Consider the following 24,686-nt stretch of genomic DNA (forward strand, 5'->3'; position numbering starts at 1 on the left):
ATACATATTATACTTTTAATCCTTTACTATAAACAATTTTAAAGTCTGGTAATATGCCATATTGGTAAAAGAACAGAAATCCATGTCCTTAAACACTTATGGGGAGCATCAATCGGCACAATATTCGATACTTTCTTCTGAAGTGTCTTTTAAAAGATCATGCTTTGATCTGATGTTCTATTTTTAGAAATCATGCTATAAATACAGTTCACATAGGTCCATTACAATCCAGGAATAAGCCGGTTGGTGGTTTGGTGCATGCCTTTAAACTCAGCACTCAGGAGAAAGAGGCAGGCGAATCTCTGTGTGAGTTCGAGGCCAGCCTGATCTATGGAGAGAGTTCCAGCACAGCCAGGGCTACACAGAGAAACCCTGTCTCAAAAACAAACGAACAAAAGCTGGGCGAATCTCTGCCAGCCTGGTCTACATAGTGAGTTATAGCTAGATCTATATAATGAGACCCTGAATTTGAAACAAGACAAAAGACCCAGGTACAAGGATTTGCTTTACAGAACTGTTGTGCTAGAACATTACCATAAGCAACTTTTTAAACTATGATATGTTTAGCAGAGCTGTGCCTATCACCGAAGAGAAACATATCTAGTAGACTTTATGGAGGAAAGGCCAGAAAATCATGGACAGATCCCATGGGCAATGGTTAGGACGGTAAAGAAATAACTAAGGACCAGCAGGGAAGGTTGTATCTTTTCAGAATGTACCTTTTAACACCATTGCTATTCTCTTCCAGTACGCATGAAAGACACCTTCAAGGGAGACTGACTCCTTGGTAACAGAAGCCCTTTGTCAATTTCACACAGCACACTGGGGGATAGATCTGGTCAAAGTTCTGATTGTTCAGTATGATTCCCACCGGGGTCTTTTTGCCTGAACTGCTTGTATAGTGGAACCAAAAAAGGGTACAGTCGAGGTGAGAAGAGGGTAATTAACTCATCGGACACATATATCCAAATGCCATTCTGCATATCTTAACTACACACCACTTTTATTTGCTGGTTCTACTTCAGTAGCTAGGTGGAGCGGAAATCACCTTTACTAACGATTTTCTTCGTTTTAAAAAAAGGAAACGGGCTGGAGAGATGGCTCGGCGGTTAAGAGCACTGGTTGCTCTTCCAGAGGTCCTGAGTTCAATTCCCGTCAATCACATGGTGGCTCACAACCATCTGTAATGGGGATCTGATGCCCTCTTCTGGTGTGTCTGAAGACAGCCACAGTGTACTCATATATATATAGATATATAATAAATCTTTAGAAAAGGACACAGTAGCCCTGTGCAGCGTCCAACACCTGTCACCCCAGCACTCGGGAGGCCAAGGTGGAAGATGGTAAGTTTTAAGCCATTGTGGGCTACAATAGTCTGTCTCAAAAAAAAAAAAATCCAAGAAGTGCATCCAATATTTGACAGAACTGTTTTGAACACTCTTGAAAGCAATTTACAAGCTGTTATAAACAGTGACAGTCAGTGTTCCTGGCTTTAATTCCCTGATTTGTTTTATTTTTAGCTACGTGTATCTGTGTGCAGCTATGTGTGGGTGCGGACACTGGAGTACAGGGACCAGTAAGAGACCAAGAGGTATCAGATTGGCTTCTGCTGATGTCACAGATGGTTGCAAGCCATCTGGTATGGGTGCTGGGAACCGAACCTAACTTGGACCCTCTGCAAGAGCATGACAGGCTCTTAACTGTGGCGCCAGCTCTCCGGTCCCCTAGTGAACTGGTTTAAAAAGACTCCGAAGACACTACTTTATATCCTTAGCAACATCCCAGCAAAGTCTGGAAATGGTATGATTTGCGGATCACCAGGGCTGAGGGCAGGAGCAGAGACAGCTGGAGGAGAAAGGCTGAAGCTCACACAGCTCCACCTTCTAAGGGAGCCTCCCCATCTGCAGGGCTGGGACCAGAGCAGTCCCTGGACTGCCTAGGAATCCCCTGTCCTTTGACTTTTATGAAGCATCACTAGGACACATCCTTACAAATAATTAAGACCCTACCATATGCATCGAGTTCAATAAAACAAGCAACGATGATAAACTGTCTAGGGTGGGGTTACTTTTCTTTGTGGAAGGCAATGTTTGGAAGAACGGGGAACTGCCAATAGTTAAACTCTTCATCCAAGTGCCTGCATAGGTTGGTTACATGTGTGCAAGATCACTGCTGAGTTTAACTTAATCTGTGCATTCCGCTATTAGACTTCAACCTAGAAACATAAAGAATGTGTCATAAGCTTGGTCAACCGGAGGACAGTCATGAAACCCTGCATATCCGTATACTTAACCAAAAGCTCTTCCTTGTCGGGCCCTAGAACAAAGTATATTCAAGAAAACTCCATTCAGGAGTCCTCTTTAAAGGATTAAAAAAATCCTTTAAATAGACTGTAAAATCATCTTGAGGGGGAGAAGCTGGTAAGAAAAGATTTTGAAAGCGGCATGCCGGGTTAGGTCCGCCTGTTAAGAGTGTGGAATATACGCACCCTAGAAGTTCGTACGCTAACACATGGTCCCCAGCTATTGGCGCCGCACAAAGAGGCTGTAGAATCTCTTACCTTTTAAGGTTAAGGTCAGGCTGACAGGAGTAGGCTGCAGAGGACTGGCCTGGGGTTACAGACCAGCCAGCTACCAGTCAGTTGTCTCTGCTTTCTGTTTATCCCTGAGATGTGACCACTGCTATCACAGACCCGGCCGCTCCAGTCACCAACAAACCCTCTCAAACCAAGCCCTGCCTCTTCTGTAAGGCATTCTATTTTAGAGAACAGAAAAGGAGCCGACACAACATGTTATCTATGGAAAGTGTGAGCATTTTACAAAGAAGGAAGCTAAGTATGCCCCCAGAAGCCAGGCACTAGGTGCCAATCTTCCGCCCCACCCCCACCCCCCGCCGGGGTGAATCCACTGACCACACTGAGCACTTCAACAGCAGACCAAGGGACTTTTAAATCTAACAGGCCCCACCCTGGTAATCTGGTCCTCCTGCTTGATCAAGTTTTGTAAAATGACATTTCCCGGACCAAATTAATCAAGCTTCTGAGCTAAATTAATTAATGAGGAGCTGAAGAGAGAAGAGTTAAACTCACAGGGTTACTTCATGGTCACGGAGCTATGAAACTTCTAACAGTCCAAAAGACCACTGTCACCAACCCCGGCATAGCCACCATCTTTCGCACCTGCCAACCAGAGACAAGGCCTACCATAGTGGGTGTGGTGAAGGTTGGATGTAAGCTCACGTGAGCAGCCCAGTGTAGCCTAGAAACTGTGGCTAGCCTTGCTGCTTTGGCCAGACCTCTATCAAGTCCACTAAATCCTATTCTCAAGACCAGACCAGTCCCAATAATGGCCTTAGTCTCTTCACATCTAACACGGGCTCAGAATTGAGTCTTGACTTCTCAAAGGACAGAACTGGACTAGGGCCTGGAGAGACTGCTCAGTAGCTAAGAGTGCTTCTGGCCCTTTTGGAGGACCTGAGTTTGGTTCTCAGTGTCCACATCGGGCTGCCCACAAGTACCTCTAACTCCAGCTCCTAGGGATCCGACACCCTTTCTGGCCGGCCTCTTCAGGTTATCTAGACAGGGATACCATACACCCATGCAGGAATGTACAAACAAATAAATAAAACAAGCAAATAAATAAAACAAGTCTTTAAAAGACAAAAGCAAAACACGGAGCAGATTTACCAGTCTTCCTCCATCACACATACTTCAAACCTGGTCCAGTTTTCAATCAGATTATTTAAAAAAAATTTTTTTAATTCAAATTCACCTCTAAAGTGGTTTAAATAAGAATGGCCCCTAGAGGCTCATATATTTGAATGCTTGGTCTCTAGTTAGTGGAACTGTTGGGGAAGGATTAGGAGAGAAGGTGTGGCTTCATTGGAGGAAGTGTGTCACTGGGGGTGGGGCTTGAGGTTTCAAAAGTCCACACCAGGCCCAGCCCCTCTCTTTCAATATCAATCTCTTCTCTCTCTTCTCTCTCCTCTCCTCTCTCTCTCTCTCTCTCTCTCTCTCTCTCTCTCTCTCTCTCTGCCTCTTTCTAGTGGGTCAGATGTGACCTCGCAGCTACTGCTCCGGGCCATACCTATCTCCCCGCTGCCGTGCTCCCCGCCATAATGGTCACAGACTCACCCTCTGAAACTGTAAGCCAGCCCCAATGAAATGCTCTCTTTTAAAAGTGGCCTCAGTCCTGGTGTCTGTGCATAGCAACAGAAAAGTGACTAAGACATACCCATCCCACCCCCTCCTTTTTTTCTCCCTGCAGTGATAGGGACCAAATGCTTTGAGTGTTTTGAGCAAGCCTTACATGTGTGACACAGCTTTGAGTTTCAGTTCTCCCTCTGTAAGATGGACGTGATAATAGAAATTGTCCCCATACTCCCCTGTGGTTCGGTTAACAAAATATGTATTCAGAAGAAATTAAACATGGTCAGGAGGCATGGTGGTGCATGTCTACAGGCAAACACATGCAAGGCTGAGGCAGGGGAATAATGAGTCTAGACTATACTATACTCATCCAAGACTATACTTACTATGTTATTATTATTATTATTATTATTATTTAATCATTTTTTACAGTCCAGTTTTTATTCCCCTCCCTGTCTGCCCCCCAACTGCTCCCCATCCCATACCTCCTTCCCCCCTCCAAGAGGATGTTCCCACCCCCACCCCACCTCACCAGACCACCCCACCCCTGGGGTCTCAAGTCTCTCAAGGGTTAGGTGCATCTTCTCTCACTGAGGCCAGACCAGGCAGTCTTTTGCTGTACATATGTGTCAGGGGCCTCTCATCAGCTGGTGTATGCTGCCTGGTTGGTGGCTCAGTGTCTGAGCGATCTCGGGGGTCCAGGTCAGTTGAGACTACTGGTCTTCCCATGGGACCACCCTCCTCCTCAGCTTCTTTTTTAAAGAGGTGACCGCAGACCACCAATCTTTGGCTGTTTATCCACTCAGGGATGTGAGTCTAACTTTCCTACTTTGCTTCTAGACTGGCTGTAATGACCGTGGTGAATGGGAAGGGGGACTGTCATCCTAGGATCTGGGAGGCAGGACACAGAAGCCTTTTAGCACTCGCCCACCCTGAGTTCTCAGAAAATGTTTTGTGGAAGCATCCATACAACACACAACCCTCAGGACCCAGGGAGAAAAATGTTATAAGAAAAAAGATTCCTGATTCACTAGTCCAACCTGGGCACCAGGAATGTAAGTGACAAATAAATGAATGAATGGATAGATGGATAGATAGATAGATAGATAGATAGATAGATAGATAGATAGATAGATGATAGATAGATAAATTGTGTGCTCTGAACTTGTAAGTCAGAACGGGCCATCTGAGAGCACCCAGCCCACAGGGCCCCAGATTGTTCCTCTAAGCACAGAATGGAGCGACCGCTCAGACATTAGTGCTACCGATGACTGTGGGGACACTAATTCTTTTTTCTCTAGCCTGCAACAATTACAAGCCCATTGAGATTATATACCGACATCCTTCTTAATTACATTCTCCAGTGTTTCTATGAGTGGGAAAGACAGGAACAATGTCTGGCTTCAACCCAAGGCTGTGTGTGGTTCCTTCAAAGCCAGGACTGCCAAGACTCATGTGAGAACCGTGACAGACTATTACCGTGGTTGCCAGCCTATAACTGCTGGTTTTCTTTTCACCCAGTGACGATGGGGGAGGGCACTACTAGAGATTGACCCCAGGGTCTCACATACATAGGCACGTGCTCTAACTGAGCTGCATCCCCAGGTTTCCTGTGTTACTCTTAGGTTTTTTTTTTTTTTTTTTTTTTTTTGTTTTGTTTTGTTAGAATTTTTTCTAACAAATTATTTTATTTTAAAGATTTATTTATATATTTTATGTGTATGAGTACACTGTAGCTGTCTTCAGACATACCACAAGAGGGCACAGATCCAATTACAGATGGTTGTGAGCCACCATGTGATTGCTTGGAGTTGAACTCAGGACCTCTAGAAAAGTAGTCAATGCTCTTAACCGCTGAGCCATCTTTCCAGCCCCCATTACTCTTCATTTTGAGACAGGGTCTCTTTTAAGTTGCTCAGGCTGGCTCTAAACATTCTATGTGGTTCCATCAGACCTTGAATTTGTTATCTTCCTGCTTAGGCCACTGGGACTATAGGCCTGTATCGCCAGATCTGATTCACCCATCCATAGATATTCTTGTTAAGGAGGAAATCTTAGACAAAGTTAGTACACAATTTACTCTCTGTGTGTCCATGTGTTTCATGAAATCTCATGATTGCCCATGAGTTCAAAGTTAGTATGCGTAGTATATAATCATATATAAGTGTGTTTGTATAGAATTATGTATGTGTCTGTGTGGTGGTTTGAATATGCTTGACCCAGGGAACAGCATTATTAGAAAGTATGGCCTTATTGGAGTAGGTGTGTTACTGTGAGTGTGGGCTTTAAGACCCTAGTCCTAGCTGCCTGGTAGCCAGTATTCTCCTATCAGCCTTCAGATGATGATCTAGAACTCTCTGCTCCTCCTGCACCATGCCTGCCTGGATGCTGCCATGCTCATGCCTTGATGATAATGGACTGAACCTCTGAACCTGTAGGTCAGTTCCAACTAAATGCTGTTCTTAAAAGAGTTGCCTTGGTCATGGTGTCTGAACACAGCAGTAAACCCTAAGACAGTATGCAGATGTATAGATATATATATGTAATCATGATTATATACATAGCATATATCGTAGGTTATATGCATAACACTATGTATATAACCATGAGTGAGGATTTGAGCATCTTAGGTGCCACAAGAACTATGCTGAGTGAGGCAAAAGCAAAAGCCTCAAAGTAAGTCACATGTGTGCCTCACGCCGACAGCAGTCACATGTGGGAATTGGTGCGTTATATGGCATGCCAGCTCTATTGTTAAAATATTTACATTTTTGGTTATGAAGACACTAAAATTAACATTAGTTTTTATGTATGTTATTATGCCTTAAGTCCTCTTATTAAGAGTAGGCTATGAGGTGGAGGTGTAAAAATAACCCAATTAGTCTCTTAAGAGGACTTTTAAAAATTGATGTCATATTTATTAATAGCTCTTTATAAAAATGAATTGCTCTGGGAGGCCTTTAAATTTTTCATACCTCATTTAATTGCTTTTTGCGGATGAAGCCTCATGCGCTCTTTGCTTTATTTTGCTATCTCGTCTTTGACAAAGGACACAGCCAGTTCCATGTAGCATGCTTGGCGGCGAGGCTGCCACGGAAGCTGCCTGGGTCGGGAGGTTACGGGGTAGACGTTGGTGAGACCCTGCTCAAGAGTCCACGCAGACCAACGCGCACATCTACGGTCTTCACCGTTGTCTTCGTAGATCATACTGGGAAGGGTAGTGACATGGCACAACCAGGGTCCACTTCCACAGGATGGTTCCCAGCCTTCTCAGATGGGCCCTGACCACAACGACCTCCGTGAAAGATGAGTTTGACTGCGTCGCTGCTCAGTATGAAAATCTTCCACAGCTCCCTGACCTGATAGATTCTGAGTTGTCCTCAGAACACCCTTCCATACTCTACCTGTGCACCGAGCACACCTTGCACTGTCCACAGCCCCAAGTCAAGAGAGCACATGCGTTTGCTAAACCATGGTCCAGCCCCGAGTCAGAGTGGGACTTATCTGACCCTCATGAACTTGTTGGTTGTGAAAATGAAGATGGGTACAGATGCTAAGAGTTCACACTCACTCTAAGACCACCTGATGCAGAGCAATGTGGCAGACTGGGCTCCCATCATATTCCTTAATATCAGTTCCCCACACAATGAGTGATATTGTTCCTGTGTGGCTACGTTCTAAGGTGACATTATGTGCCCGGGTCAAGATTTCATTTGCCCATACTCAGTAGTCTGTCCAAGTCACTTGCTGTCTTCTATTTCAACACTCGGCTGCAGTGGGATATCGCCTGGTTACCGCGCTCAGGAGTCAGGAGTCACTGTCGCCCCTTAGACTCTTGGCAATACTTTGGTGGGTCGCCCCACACGAGATCCCTGGGACAACCCTCATAAAGGGTGAGTCCAACTGTGTCACCAAGCGGTATAAAAGCTTTCAACAGTTCTCTGACCTGATTCCAAGGAAATGCTCAACCGTCCTATCCACACACATACACACACATACACACACACACACACACACACACACACACACACACTTCAGAATCTGGATGCAAACCTCCAACTGGCTCCTAAGACCACACCCTGCACCCAGCTTAAGGCCACCCTCCACGGTCTTTCCTCGACTCCTTTCTCTGCAGGAGTCCTACTTGGCAGTCTGTCTCCTGGGCTGTCGGTTCTGTGAGACAGAGCTCACGGTGCCTTCTGTCATCTCTGGAATGTTTCACACACACAGAGTCAATACCTGTGGCACCTGCCAGAACCGTCATTTGATCTGTGCTGGCGTGTGGGGCACGGGAGGTGGGAAGGGAAGATTTCCAGACTAACTCTGCCTCCCTCTTCATATGCCGATCTGAACGGGCCTGATCGGTGCAACAGAGAGATACCATTAAAAGATGACGGCCCAGAAGTCGGCATGTTGGGTTGGCGTCGCTCAGTGGTAGAACTCTTGTAAAAAGGCTCTGGGTTCAATCTGCCACTGAAGGAGAGGGAGGAAGGGGAAGAAAAAGCACCCAGGAAACAGGAAAGAGCTTTGCACACAAACCTGCCTATGCCTGACATCATCATATCCATGGACTTATATCTTTCCTAGACCCCATTTTGAGACTGGTCCATCCAATGGAATAGTGCCTTAGCAAGACCGGCACAGATAAACTTTCTGCTGTCGGCACGGAAAGCCAAGTTGTCTTGTTTTGTTTTCTTTTCTTTTCTTTTCTTTTCTTTTTTTGGGGTGTGTGTGGGGGGGGTTGGGTTTGTTTTTTTTGTTTTTTTTTCTAGACAGGGTTTCTCTGTGTAGCCCTGGCTGTCCTGGAACTCACTTTGTAGACCAGGCTGGCCTTGAACTCAGAAATCCGCCTACCTCTTGCCTCCCAAGTGCTGGGATTAAAGGCGTGTGCCACCACCGCCCAGCCCAACAGTCTTGTTGATGCCAAACCTGTCATCTCACCATACAGAGGCAGAAACTCAAACTCCGAGGCCCTCTGACCCAAACTCACCTCTTAGTGTTATCCCATTGCCTGTCATCTCCACTACAAACTAAACAATTGCTCCATGGTGCACAGTTCCTCAGTGGGAGGTCTTTGGAGGCTCTGAACGCACACCTCCCTCTGTATACTGTCTCTCTGTACTTTGTGGACACTCTGAAGAAACAGCTTGGCTCACTTACATCACGCCCTTTCTGCCAGGATGCTCCACCTCCCTACAGGCTCAGAAGCAGTTTGCCAAAATAAATCTTCCCTCAAGTTGTACCTTTCAAGGATTCGTCACGGCAACGGAAGTGTAAGTGACACACTTGTTTGTTTTCAGACCGCCATTCTGCAGGCCTCAGTTTTTTGTTTTTTTGGTTTTGGTTTTTGTTTTTGTTTTGTTTTGTTTTTGTTTTTTTGTTTTGTTTTGTTTTGTTTTGGTTTTTTTTTTTTTTTTTTTTTTTGATAACCCGAGTCTCACACCCACCTCCCGGGGGGAACTGGTAGGAGAGAGGAGAAACTATAATTCTATAGGTCAAATAGAAAAAAACAGTTACATCTGGTCTGGAGAGATGGCTCAGTGGTTAACAGCACTGGCTGCTCCTTCAGAGGACCCAGGTTCAGTTCCCAGAACCCACATGGCACTTGTCTGTCACTCCATTTCTAGAGGATCCATTGCCATCAAGGATGCATGTGGTGGCCGGGCAGTGGTGGCACATGCCTTTAATCCCAGTACTTGGGAGGCAGAGGCAGGCGGATTTCTGAGTTCAAGCCCAGCCTGGTCTACACAGTGAGTTCCAGGACAGCCAGGGCTACACAGAGAAACCCTGTCTCAAAAAACAAACAAAACAAACAAACAAGGATGCATGTGGTGAATATATCTGTGCATGCAGGCAAAATACTTGTACACATAAAATGAAGTAAATAAATCTTAAAAAAAAAAATCACACCAAAGCCATCAGAGAAGACCAGCAGGCTCTTAGCAACCATGGGCACAGAAATAAATATATCAGGTAAAATCACGGGATACAATTCTTCCATTCAGACATGATGCTGGAGAAGGAGCCAAGACCAAGAGTTCTACATCTGAATCCACAGGCAACAGGAAGAAAGTGAAATACTGTCCTGGCTTGAGCATATGAAACCTCAAAGCCTACCCACAGTGACAAACTTTCCTTAAACAAAGCCACACCCACTCTAACAAGAGTGATTAACCTTGTTAACCTCCAAACAGTGCCATGTCCTATGGGTCTAGGGGGGGCCGTTTTTGTTCAAACTCCCACAGGGGTTCAGCAATGAGTGTGCTTGCTATTCAAGCCTGCCAATCTAAATTCAGTCCCTGGAATGCATGGGAGAATCAAAGAACCGACTCCTGAAAGCTGCCTTCTGGGGCTGGCGAGATGGCTCAGCAGGTAAGAGCACTGACTGCTCTTCTGAAGGTCCTGAGTTCAAATCCCAACAACCACATGGTGGCTCACAACCACCCATCATGAAATCTGACGCCCTCTTCTGACACCTTCTTCTGATGCCTCAGAAGTCAGGTACAGTTTACTTACATATAATAAAATATATCTTAGAGAGCTGGAACAAGCAGGGACTGAGTGAGCAGAGTTGACTGAAGTGAGCAGAGGTCCTAAAATTCAATTCCCAACAACCAAATGAAGGCTCCCAACCAACTGTACAGCTACAGTGCACTCACATAAATACATACATGCATACATTTATACATACATTAAAAAAAGATAAAAAAGAAAGTTGGTTTTTGGCCCCCCATGCTCCCTCAGTGACACAGGCACTTCCACACTTGGACACACATAACACCACACACATACACACACACATACACACACACACACACACACACACACACACACACACACACACACACACACACACACGAAGAAATGAGGAGACAAAAGGCCAGGTGGGAGAGGGGCTACGTAAATATTCCGAAATCTGAAAAGCACCAGAGTAAGGACTACTTTGACCCTAAGCATTTTAGGTGAGCGTTACTGCGCTTGTAATTTGTCTTTCCCTCTTTCCCAAGAAGATGCATGCTTCTACGGTGATGACTAGCCCTGTCAACCAGACACAAGGTAGAATCTCCTCGAAAGAAAGCCTTAATTAGGCGTGTCTGTGGGGAAACATCTTCTTCGCCTATAACTGATGTAGGATGGTCCCTGTGCCCGTGAGGCTAGGCGGGGCGTTCTGGTAGCAGCCCAGGGAAGGTTTTTCCTTCTTTGCTCCCTCCACCTTCACCGAGTTGTTTCCACTGCTGACTCCTTCACTGACATCACAAAGAGGTTCTTTAGATTTCCAACATGGACTGAAGAGAAGCATCTCTCCGGGAATCCCGCCAGGCTCAGGACAGGACTACTGGGGCACCCAGTCCTATGGACTGAACAACTACCGAATTCTCACCCTCTCCAGAGTGAGACTGGAGAGGACTCACCCTCACGGTTGGACTATTCAGACCATGTCTTGTCAAACCAATCCAATAGATCTTCTTCGGGCGTACATTCATTCTACTGGGGCTGGTCCCCTAGCGCGGTGGTTCTCAACCTGTGGGTCGCGACCCCTCCGCGGGCCACCGGGAAAACTTGGATCTTGACAATTCATGACCGTGGAAAATTACAGTTGTGAAATAGCAACAAAAATCGTTTTATGGGGCTGGAGAGATGGCTCAGTGGGTAAGAGCACCCGACTGCTCTTCTGAAGGTCCAGAGTTCAAATCCCAGCAACCACATGGTGGCTCACAACCATCCGTAACGAGATCTGACTCCCTCTTCTGGAGTGTCTGAGGACAGCTACAGTGTACTTACATATAATAAATAAATAAATCAGTTCCCTGTCTTTAAAAAAAAAAAAAATCGTTTTATGGCTGGGAGTCACTACAACATGAGGAACTGTAGCAAAGGGTCACAGCATTAGGAAGGGTGAGAAGCGCTGCTAACAATCCTGGCTAACACAGCTCCACGTGACCAAATTTCTGTGTCTGTTTTCTTCAGACACACCACCGCCTAGCACCCAAAGCTAAGAAATATTTTTTTTAAATGAATGCCATAGAAGTAACTAGGAAAGTGTTTTAATATTATATCACGCATGATAACAGGATACTAAGACTGGGCAGAATCATTTGTGTTAAATCTCACACACACAAAGCAGCAATGAGGAAGCGATCGGGCAGACCCAGATGTTGGGACTTTGTACATACAGCCTGGATTCTGCAAAAGTGCTAATGTCACTGGGCATGGTGGTGCATGTTTTAATTCCAGCACTAGAGAGGCAGAGGCGCGCAGATCTCTGAGTTCAAGGCCAGCTTGGTCTTCAGAGTGAGTTCCAGACAGTGCCTCTAGATAAATAAATACACAAATAAAACCACTTGCCGGTGTCATGGGGACAAAAGGGGCGGAGCTGTTTTTTACAGGAAAACTGTCTTAATGAGCCACCACAATTAAATCACTCTGACTTGATCTTGGATGCTTTACAACAGCTGTCACAACTGTCAGGAATACCTGAACATGGATGATGTAATACCTGAACACGGATGATGTATTTGATCCTATCGTTGTAGCTGTAACTATGTGGAGGTCAGACTGTGACTAAGCATGTACATATCCTTTGCCTTGAAATTACATGCTTGGGGGTGACTCCAGCTGAGACTCCTAGCAGTGGGGTCGTGAAGTGGCCACTTCCTGTATCCAGGCAGGACTCCCAGTGGAAGGGTAAGGACATCAAGACACCCACAAAGCCTTTGACCCCAAATGCTTCCTGCCTACAGAGATGTGCAGGGACAGAGAGAGAACAGAGAAAGAAGGAATGGTCAGGCAATGACTGCCCCAAATTGAGACCCATCCCATGGGCAAGAACCAATCCCAGACACTATTAAAGATACTCTGTTATGCCTACAGACAGGAACCTAGTATGACTGTCCTATGAGAGGTGCCACCCAGCAGCCAATGGAAAGAGATGCAGAGACTCATACCCAAACAGTAGATGGAGTCTTACGGAAGAGTTAGGAGAAAGACGGAGGGACAGCAAGAGGCAGGGACATCACAGGAAGACCAACAGAGTCAACTAACCTGGACCCTTGGGGGCTTCCAGAGACTGAATTGCCAACCAAAGAGTGAGCATGAGCTGTACCTAAGCCCCCTGCACATGTGTAGCAGATGAGCAACTTGGCCTTCACATGGGTTTCCCAAACAACTGGAGGAGGGGCTGTCCCTGAACCTGTTGCCTGCCTGCCTGTAGATCCCACACCCCTAAATGGTCAGTCTTTGTCTGGTCTCAGTGGGGGAGGATGTGCCAGAGGAGGACTTCCTCTTCTAAGGGGAATGGGGGAAGGACTTACATGAGTGGATATGGGGAGGAGAGGAAGGGCTGATATTGGGTTGTAAAGTGAATTAATAAGCAGACTGGAGAGATGGCTCAAAAGTTAAAAGCACTGACTGCTCTTCCAGAGGTCCTGAGTCCAATTTCCAGCCACCACATGGTGGCTCACAACCATCTTTAATGGGATCCAATGCCCTTTTCTTGTGTGCCTGAAAACAGCTACAGTGTACTCACAGACATAAAATGAATCAACCTTCTTTTAAAGAGTGAATAAATAAATAAATTTAATTTTAAAAAGTAAAACATAAAATATTAAAATAACAATAACAATAATATGCACACTAGAGCTGCAGCAGAGACCCCGGCATCCTGAGATGACTGCCGAGCAGTAACTCTGGAGTAGCCCTGGCCTGAGCCCATGAGATGTGTGTGCTACCCAGGACGGAGCTGGAGAAATGGAGCCTTTCCGAGCTGAGCTTTTTGTACTGCTGGACTTTGGTTTTATTTTGATTTGCTTATAACTGTGCCATGATTCATCCCTCTTGGATACTGTAGGAAATTTTGTAAGTTATTTTTTATTTTATAGGAGCCCACAGTTGAAACACTTTTTAAAAGAGACTGAATATTTTAGAAAGACTTGAGACTGAATGTTTTAAAGAGACTGAACTTTTAACATGTTTGACTTTTTAAAGGCTTTAGTAATCTTAAAGGTTTTAGTGTTTAATGTTGTGATATTCATTTTAATGTGCCATCTTGGAGACAAATAAGAAAGAAACAGTTCTAGTTGAATGGTGATATGCTTGCGTAACAAGTTGACAAAGGGTCAGTCCTGCTGGCTAGTTTTCTGTCAACTTGATACAAGCTAGAGTCATTTGGGAAGAGGAACTCTCAATTGAGAAAATGTCTCCATAAGATTGGCCTATAGGCAACTTTGGGGGTTTGCCTTGTTTAGTAATTGAACCTGGGCAGATGGTGCTGGAGTGTATAAGAAAGCAGGCTGAGAAAGGTTTAAAGGGCAAACCAGTAAGTAGCACCCCTCCATGGCCTCTGCTTCAGTTCCAGCCTCCAGGTTCTGGCCCTGACTTCCCTCAGTGATGGAGTATGACCTGGAGTTATAAGATGACATTAACCCTTTTCTCCTCATGCCCCTCTTAGTCATGGTGTTCTACCACAGCAGTAGAAACCCTAAGTAAGGTGTCTTAGTTAGGGTTGTACTGCTGTGAACAGACACCAATGACCAAGGCAACTCTTATAAGGACAACATTTAATTGGGGCTGGCTAACAGGTTCAGAGGTTCTGTCCAGCATCATCAAAGCAGGAATATGGCGGCATCCAAGCAGGCATGGTGCAGGCAGAGCTGAGAGTTCTACATCTTCATCTGAAGATTGCAAATGGAAGACTGACTTCCAGGCAGTTAGGATGAGAGTCTTAAGCCCATGCCCACAGTGACACACCTACTCCAATGAGGCCACGCCTAATAGTGCCACTCCCTGGGCCAAGCATATACAAACCGTCACATAAGGCAACAGCCTCAGTTGCAATGGAGACCCCAGGATGTTGGAGCTGCCAGGGCCAGGGAAAGATGACCTAGGACAGCAAAGGGTTATATGTGCAACCAACCTAAGCCTATGAAAGGAGCTATTTATTACACAGATGGCAGACCTGGAGAAGCAAAATTGCCCACGCCTTTTGGGGCCCAGGAGATCATGAGTGAGTTCCAGATTCTGAACTACAGAACATGTCTTTTGGTTTAGCGTTTTTTGTTTGATTTTGTTTTTTGAGACAAGGTATCTCTACATAGCCTTGGCTGTCCTGGAACTCACTAAGCAGGCCAGGCTGCCTTCAAATTCACAGAGATCTACCTACCTTTGCCTCCTGAGCATTGGATTAAGGGAATGTGTCATCATACCATGCTTTAGTCTTTTTTGTTTGTTTGTTTGTTTTTGTTTTTTTGTTGTTGTTGTTTTTTTTCGAGGCAGGGTTTCTCTGTGTAGCCCTGGCTGTCCTGGAACTCACTATGTAGACCAGGCTGGCCTCAAACTCAGAAATCCATCTGCCTCTGCCTCCCAAGTGCTGGGATTAAAGGCATGCGCCACCATGCCCGGCCCCATGCTTTAGTCTTAATATGCTACTTCTTATGCCCTGGTTCTTCCATTCGGGGATAAGAAGTGCTTACTCCTCGAGTTTACATTTCTTTTCTTTCCTTTTTTCATTTTACAGGAGCATACAGATTAGAGATTTTGGATTTGTTTAAAAAGACAATAACGGATTGACCTGTCCCCCAAAACCCCTCTCTTCCCCAAACTGCCTTTGGTAGGAGTATTTTTATCACAGCAACACAATGGAACTAGCACAGAATGATAAGGAGAGAGGCCAGTAGGAGCGTGACTGCCGATTATCTCCCTAGACAAGAGGACACATAAAGAATAGGCTGCTTGAGGAGGGCCTGTTCTGAGTGTCTGTTGAGGCGAAGTGCTGCACCGGCTCTTCCGGCCCCATCCATGGTAGAGCGGTCAGTCAACAGGCAGCACAGATAGCCGTGTGCACACAAAGTGGTACCCATGGTGTGGTGTTGGAATTGTCACCCGATGCAGTGAGAGATCATGGGGGTTAAGGGAGATACAACAGAGGCTGGAAAAAAGGAATCTGGACCCTCTCTCTGATCAGAGAGGATCTGTGCAAGCCCTTACTCTAAGGCTTTGCTAGGAAAGAAGAATGGCAACTCTACCCCAATACAACCTCTCTCCCACTGGCCATGCCACAATGTCTGCCGTTTGCAATTTCTCATCCCTGCATTCTTTCTACCAACAGTTGACGCAGTCAGAAAGCCAGTGCCACTGTTTGGGGGAACTCTTACAGACACAAGAACAATAAACCAGATCTTCTTTGTTTCCCAGAGTATCCAGTCGTGAGTATTTTGTTATATGGAAACAGCAAACAGCCTGATAGATAGTTATAGTGTGAGGTTGGAATTGTCACCTGATGCTCTGGGAGATAATGGGGTTTAAGTGAGATATGTAGATAAATAGTTGTTTATTCTAACTTATGGTCATGTGCATTTATTCCAGGAAACTCCCAACAAATCACAGAACCTTATCCGGTGGTGCTTTCCATATCAGAGAGCTCAGTGTGTCTCAGAGCAATCCACTTGACATCACATGGCTCTGATGGCTGTACTTGGAGGTAGAACCCTGTTCACTGTGGGTCCTAATGCCCCCCTTGCAACCATGAAGCCCTACTCTGTCACAAGCCCTGCACACATCTACACTCCCACAGCCTGGATGTCTCATGAAAATCCTGGGTGTGTGTGCATGCTCTTTTGGTGAGACACCAGATACATACTAACAAAGGCCGTGGAGGAAGAAAAAGCCGGGAAGCCCTCAGCTGCACTCTTAATACTCCCTTGGCTGCTGAGGAAGTAGCAGAAGTCTCTAAACTGTTGTCAAGACAACCAAAGCACAAACACAAATCTCTTTGGGATCCCATCAGGAAGCAGTTTTTTAGCCCAAAATAAATAGGCTACTCCTCCCCCTCCTCTTCGCTCTGTCTCCTGCTCTTGCCACATGGCGGTATGCGCTAAAAATGCTAACTGGGAAGCTTTCCACCTTTGAGGTTAGGACAACTGCTGCAATATTTGTGTGTGTGTGTGTTTGAACATGTACATTGGGTGGTGTTGTTTTTTAAAGTGTCCTGTTTCATAATACTAGTTCAGATTCCATGGTGGGATGGCCTGGCACATGACTGGCAAAGCTGAGACCTACTGGGTATCCACGGACCTCTGCCTGGTGCAGTCTGGCATGCTAACTCTCCGGGGCTAGCTTCCACAGTGTGCCCCACTGACCCCCAGGGGAGAGCATTCACAAGGCTGGCTGCGATTGTCCCCATGTGGCATAAAAGGAGAAAACCCACACGTGTATAACTGGTAGAAAACAAAAATCCTTAAGGTTCTTGAGCGCTTGACTTTGCAAGATTGTTATGCTACCAGAGTATCCCACAGGCCAATGCTAATCCCACCATGGAGCACTTATCAAAAAGAAACAGAGTCAGACACACTAAGTACACAGTAGGAGCACCAAGGTTCTAGGCAAGGTTCCTAGGGACATGTAAAGAGACCGTGCCATCTGGCCCGCTCGCACTTTACCTGACTCAATGACCCTGATGCCAGAAGATAAAGCCTCGAGGCCAAAGGCAGGAGCCTGAGACTATAGCAAAGAGTCACCAGCAGGGATCCAGCCTAAAAACAGCCTGTGCCTTGAGCAGGAAGCCTGTCTTCCAACAAGTGACCAAGCACAAAGACTAGCCACCAAGCCTCTCCAGCAAGGAGTAAGCCCTTGCTATGCAGTAAAGACACCCTGCCACCTTCTAGGCAACTGAGGGGAAAGCTGGCAGGGTATAGATCACACTGAGGCTTCAGGGGCTGTGTGGCATCGCTTTAAAACAAAACAGGAAGCTGAGTGTCAGCTACATGCTCTACATCACCCTGAGCAGACACACCTGACCATGACAACAGGGGCCTAGGATTTCTGCTTAAAATCCTAAAAGGACCATAGGACTCATCATGGACTCTATCATCAGGCCCCGGGGGATCTCTCAAATGCAGACAGTACACCAAACCCAGGCCATGAACCGCGTTTAAAGGCCATCTTAGACATACAGCCAGCATATTTAGACAGGTAGCTAGAGATGCATGCACCCTGTCACCCTGTCACCCTGTCACATCTGGCCCAGAAAAAGGCCATCCAAGAGAAGCCCAGGAGCTTAAGGACTAGTGCCCAGGATGGACGAGCTCACTTGCTCTTTGAAATAAAATATCTTCTGACCTTGGTAACACTAAAATGTGTAGCAAGCTACCTTCAAAGCAGAGTACAGCTGATGTGGAATGATATGAATAATGTTTCAAAACTTACAGAAATTTCTTCTTTCTCTGTTACAGCATCCTCCACCCCCCCCACCCCCACCCCAGGTTCAAATTCCTATCGATAGGGCCATCATAAAGAGGCCAAAATCAAAATAAGGCACCTGCATTGCCTCTAGAAAGCCTGTGGAGATTGCTTTGTTTGTGGAGATGGGGAGAAAAAGAAGAGTTTCTCTAGTTCCCTCATCTCATCTTGGCATCTCTAGCATCATCACAGACCAGCAGGAAATGGTCTCACACACCCACACACATATACCACACATACACACCACACACACACACACCACAAACACCACACACATACACACACCACACACATACATATACACCACACAAATACACACCACATACACCACACCATACACACACACACACCACACACACACACATACACACACACCACACATACACATCACACACACCCCACACACATACACACACACATTTACACATCACACACACACATATACACATCATACACACACCCCACACACATACACACACACATTTACACATCACACACACACATATACACATCATACACACACCACACACACACCACACACACACACACACCACACACACACATACACACCACACACACCACACACATACACACATACATATACACATCACACACACACATATACACATCATACACACCACACACACACACACACACCACACACACACCACACACACACACACCATCAGAGACCATTCAGTACCAGTTCTCTGCCTTCGAAGAGAAGGGAATGAATGATATGTCCAGTCTACAGTTAAACCACTCATTTGGCTCTCCCACACCCTGGGGCAGAAGACAGGCCAGACCTCCTGACTCCTGGTTCTGAGTCCTTGCCACACTCGTCACTGTCCCAATAGGACACTGAAACTAAAAATTAAAGGTGATGTCATTGAGACTGTGCCTGGGCACCTAGGTGGACTGCAAAGGAGGAGATGCAAGTCACCTCCTAGAGCCAAAAATGTTTCCTGTTTCAACGTTCCCCATGGCTAACTGTTACATGCCCCTCGCACCAACACTTCCTCTTCTTTGGGGCCTGCTATTCCTTTGAAATCTTCAAAGGCCTTTCTCCCGTGGGATTCCTAGGTCTGGACTACTGGACAGCCCCGCAGATATGAAGCTTGCTACTCTGACACCGAAAGTTCTAAGGAGAAAGAACTCCAAGAGCAGCATCCTGCCCGGCCTCCTGGGTGAGAAGCCCCTGGGGAGGCCTTGCTTGACACTGAAGGGGAAGAAAAGGCCCTTGCCAGAAGCCCTGGGATTCTCCACCAACCACTAGCTAAGGGGAAGTGCCAAGGGCAGTGTGAGGATCCGACTTCCATCAAAGGATTCGGCGGGGCCCAGGTGAAACCACAAGTCCCTGGTGCACCAGATCCTAATCCACAACATCGCCTGTATTCACCTCCATAACCATCCTGATTAGCATTTCTTTGAGGAGAATGAATGCGGCCCTACTCTTTTATTTAGGAAATACTTTTCCTTGCAGTGCCAGATTTGCCAACTTCAAGGGCAGGGCGGTATGCCCAGTGATAATGCCAAAGACTACAGAAGACTGCAGAGAACATGGCTTATAACATTAGCTCTTATTTGGGAAGACTTCGGGAATTTGTTGTGGGTAGCCCCAAGGAAATGACCCCCAAACACTGAATCCCTGGGGGGGGGCAGATTTCAAGGGACAGCGCAGTGTGCCGGAGTTTGTCAGTCTGGCCCTCCAGTCTCGGAGTTTGGATGTTGTTTCTTTCTTTGTTTCTGACTGCTTTTATATTTCTTGGGACTAAGACTCGTTTTGGAAGAGGAAGGGTGTTGGGGGCGGGTGTTTCTCATCCTGCTTCATTTTCATCCACTGCACGGAAAGTGTGCTGAACACACAGTTCATACAGAGTTTGCTCTTAATACTTCGCAGTCGGGCCAAAACCCCGGTACTCCCTCCCTTGCTTGGAAGGATTGGTTTGTTGGTTTGTTTTCGGAGAGAATAAAGAAATTGCCATCACTACTCCCTACCTACCCCCGCAGGAGGCAGAGGAAAACCTAACTTAAACACTCCTCCGGGAGGGAGCCACCAGTGGCAGAGGCAAGAGTCCTAGGGGCCCAGGGGCTGCATGACCCGCTGTCCTCTGGTCCTCAACAATCCCCCCCACCTCCCACCCCTCCACCCCGCCCTGCCCGACCCGCAGCCTGGCGAGCCCCAAGGTTGCCAGATACCCGGCCGCAGATGCAGCGATCCGGGGCGCTCGGGAGAATCTGGTGGCGGGCGGAGGCGGCTGGTGCCGGGCGCGGGATGGAGCGCGCGGGACATGGGGAAGCGCACGGGAGGCGGGCAGCGCAGAGACAATGGCGCACAGAAGCCGGGATCCCCCGTAGGATGGCTCCAGGACTTACCCCGAGAAGACACACTTTGAGCTCCCGTATCGCCATCATGTGCTCTGGGTCGGGCCCGGCCGGGGCTCAGCAGCATCGTCCGGGCCACACCGCGCCCAGCCTGCGTCCTGCTGTCTCCCAGGACTCTCGCCGGCCGCGGGGCGGAACCGCCAAGGCGGCTATTTCTGGGCCTCGGCCTCCGCTGTCGGTCACGTGCTGCCGGCCGGCTCCTCCCGTCACGTCTAGTCTAGCCTGGCCGCCGGGCTTCGGCTCCGCCCGGGCCCCGGTCCGCTTCGGCCTCCAGTGACCACCCAACATCTGACTTGTGGGCAAATCATCCCCTTCCGTGATCAGCTCTGAGCCCGGTCGGGCACCACTTGCCCTGGACACACGACCCGTCGCGTCATAAAGAGCCATTGGAACAGTTTATGCTGTTGGCTGTGGTCCCAAGGAAGCACTTCAAAGTCTCTGGGTAGTCCCACCATAAAGTGACTCTGACCTCCAGATGCAAGAAACATCAGCGAGAAACCGGGATGAGGGGAGGAAAGGGTTAACTTGTCCCTTCTAATACCCAGGCTTCAAATCGCTTCCTCCCAACACTTCACTTTACTCTGCATGCATTCTTTTCTGTATGCAGCAAAGGATGACTCAAGGATGATTCGAGAAGCAGTCAGGTGTTTTGGCTTCCAAAACTGGAGCACCAGGGCCTGGGAAAAGAGAGGTGCACTCTGTAGAGGAAGCCCCCTTTCTCCATGTAGAAAAACGCTACAGCTATGTGGGCAGGAGCCCAGCCACAACTGGGGGGCTGGCAACCCTTCTGCAAACTCCTCTACTAGGAAACTGAGGCTACGTGCAGCGTCACACAGAGGGGCCATGGCCTCTGGTCTTTGTATGGTCCGTTGTTCCTCCAAGCCTCTGGGATGACTTCATTTGTTGCTGTGTAGAAATGACAGCTCTTTAAGAATAATCTAAATTTACTGGTACTACTAATTGTATGCATATGTTTTAAACAGCAACACTGGACGTGGCTCTGTTGGGAGAGTGCTTGCCCAGCATGCCTGATAACTGTTAGAAGGATTGATCCAGGCAACCTGGAAATAAAACAGAAGCCCTTTAATGAGAACAGTGAAGAGCAGTTCTCATTACCTGGCTTTCTTGCCAGGCAGGTGTTCTTATCAGTATGCTGAGTCTGGAGTTCTCACCAGAAGAGGGCATCAGATCTCATTACAGGTGGTTGTGAGCCACCATGTGCTCACATGTGGTTGCTGGGATTTGAACTCAGGACCTTCAGAAGAGCAATCGGTGCTCTTCACCGCTGAGCCATCTCTCCTGCCTGAAAGCCAGTTTTAAGAAGTGTTTAAAGGTTTGAAGTATATGGACGTCTGGTCTGCATGTACATCTGCACATCAGAAGAGGGCATTGGTGAGCTACATTTGTGAGCTGCCATGTGGGAGGTTGGAGTACGGGACCTGGGCTCTGAACTCAGCATCTCTGGAAAATCAGCCAGTGCTCTTAACTGCAGAGCCATGTCTCCAGGCACCCAAAGCAAGTTTTGACAAAGCATTCTGCAGCCTCAGTTCTCTGGCCTCTCTCATAACTTGTCCCATCTGATCAATGGCTCCTGCCATTTTTTCCCCCTGTGGTTATCTGGCAGGCCAGATAGAAGCTACTCAGGCCCAAAGTGGCCTCTCAGGGTGGGAAATTCCAAAGCAAGGTCCACAGAAGGAACTCTAGAACTCTGGAGTCAAAACAGGTCCCAGAACAAACTTGCAATCAATTAAATTACCCAGAGTAACAGGAACTTTGTGTCAAAGTACAGGTTCATAGAAGTCTGCTTGTCCAGACTGAATTGATCAAAAAGTAGTCATGTGGACACAGGTCTTATTCAAGATCTCTTTTGTGTCAGTATCTCTCCTTGATTCAGCATCCAAGGACAGCCAGCTCTGTGTGGGCAGACTGAAGACAGGCTACCCGACATTGCCTAGTCCCCACACAATACCGCCTCTATGCTCGGGTTTGCTTAGCTGACAACTGTTAGACACAGTTGCAGACACCTTGGCCAAACCTCTTCCTGCCTTCCCTGGTACCTACGGGCTCCGTAACAAGTAGGATCTGACCCTCTGTACTCAAGGGTGCCCCTTGTAAAGCTGAGGTATGTTTTCCTTTTATTACTTCCTGTGGACTGAGGGTGACTCATGGAACTGCAGGGCATGCTGACGAGCGTGGACTCTGCCCAGAAGGACAAGCACAGACAAAATGACCACCTGTCCCCTTCATCTTTCCAGCACTTCTCTCCTTCTCTTCTCCACTACTCTGAGTGTCTAAGATGCACTAAGATGTGGTTTTTAGACTCCCCTAACAGGTCCCCTGCCCAAGCTGGGGGGCCTCATTGAGAATTATTCCAACCTGTTGGTCTTCTCAACTCATGAACCCACTAAAAACATCCTCTTTCCTAACTCACTGTAGTCAAGTTTCTTGCGGGTGGGGAGTATGGCTTGAAATTTGTTTGTTTGTTTGTTTGTTTGCTTGCTTGCTTGTGGCTGCTGCTGTTTGTTTGGGAGACAGAATCTTGAGGAGCCCAGGCTGACCTCAGACTCACTGTGTAGCTGAGGCCGGCCTCAAGCTCTCCACGAGATTTTGCCTCATCTCCTCAGGTACTGGGATGACAGCACGTGCCACCACACCTGGCTTCCTTGTGGTAAAGTCTTGCTTTCTGCCTCGTGTGGCAACACTAGTCTTGTCAGCCAGACATGTTCATGGGTTTATTCTCTTCCTCACCGGGTTCTCCTCCTGGACACTTTGATATGGCCTCGTAAAAAAACAGAGATCCACCGGGCGTGGTGGCGCACGCCTTTAATCCCAGCACTCGGGAGGCAGAGGCAGGCGGATTTCTGAGTTCGAGGCCAGCCTGGTCTACAGAGTGAGTTCCAGGACAGCCAGGGCTACACAGAGAAACCCTGTCTCGAAAAACCAAAAAAAAAAAAAAAAAAAAAAAAGAAAAACCCAAAAACAAAAAACAAAAAAACCAGAAATCCCTGAGATTAAGCCAAGGACATGCGTAAAGTTGAACCCAGAAGGAGGACAGATGACTGAGAGGAAATAGTTTAGGAATGTCTTAGGAATGACAGATGCTAAGTAGCTTCCAGGTTTTTGTGCTCTGTTTACTTTATGACAGGTTCGTGTTTTGTCACTGAGGCACTCAGACCTTGTAAAAACAAGTTTGTTTAGCTAGCAGATTGAAAAGCTTTAACGTCAAGCTGGGCGGTAGTAGACTAATCCTTAATCCCAGATCTCTACTCAGGAGGCGGAGGCAGGAGGACCAGCCTGGTCTACAGAGTGAGTTCCAGGACAGCCAGGACTACACAGAGAAACTCTGTCTTGGGAGAACAAAACAAAGCAGCTGAAAGTTCAAAGTGGACAGTTTAGGCCCAGACCCGACTGACTGTCTCTTCCAGCACCTTGCTAGGGCAAGAGTGCTTGTGCGAACAGCTCTTAGCTCAAAAAGCCAACAGGCAACTCAGTGGTCAGTTTCATTCCTACAATAACCCACTGAAGCAAGACTGAAGAAAGACAAAGAGTGACTGCTCTCAGAGGACCTAGGAGGGATGCCTGCTGTGGTAAATCTACACCCAAATATGCCCCGGCAATGAAAACATGACTCCATTAATATGAAGACATGCTGTGCGCCTAGATTGGGCAGATCTACCACTACACTATCATCTTCCACATCTATGAGACCCCTTAGAACTTGGGGTTTCTCCAGGCCATGTGCTTCTGCTCTGCTTTTCTTCTTCCTCCTCCTCCTCTGCGTCCTCTCCCTCTTCCATTTTTCTCCTTCTTCTCTCCCCACCTTCCTCTCCACACTCCCTTTTATCAGCTCTCCTTTATTTTACAAATTAAGATGGGTAGCAGGTTTACAGGAAATCAGTGCTGAAATGAGTGCTGACTCATT

The 24,686-nt window shown here is 47.1% G+C and overlaps 1 protein-coding gene across 1 annotated transcript in view; it reads right to left on the reverse strand.

The window, feature by feature from the left end:
* Positions 1-21,002, reverse strand: part of Rab31 (RAB31, member RAS oncogene family) — a 121,027-nt gene extending 100,025 nt beyond the window's left edge. Inside the window, exon 1 of the mRNA NM_133685.2 lies at positions 20,756-21,002. Coding sequence (NP_598446.2) covers positions 20,756-20,794 — 39 coding nt within the window. The 5' untranslated portion in view covers positions 20,795-21,002. The remainder of the gene's footprint in view (positions 1-20,755) is intronic.
* Between the last annotated feature and the right edge of the window lie 3,684 nt (positions 21,003-24,686).

Source organism: Mus musculus, chromosome 17 (assembly GCF_000001635.26).
Source record: "Mus musculus strain C57BL/6J chromosome 17, GRCm38.p6 C57BL/6J".
Taxonomy (NCBI): domain Eukaryota; kingdom Metazoa; phylum Chordata; class Mammalia; order Rodentia; family Muridae; genus Mus; species Mus musculus.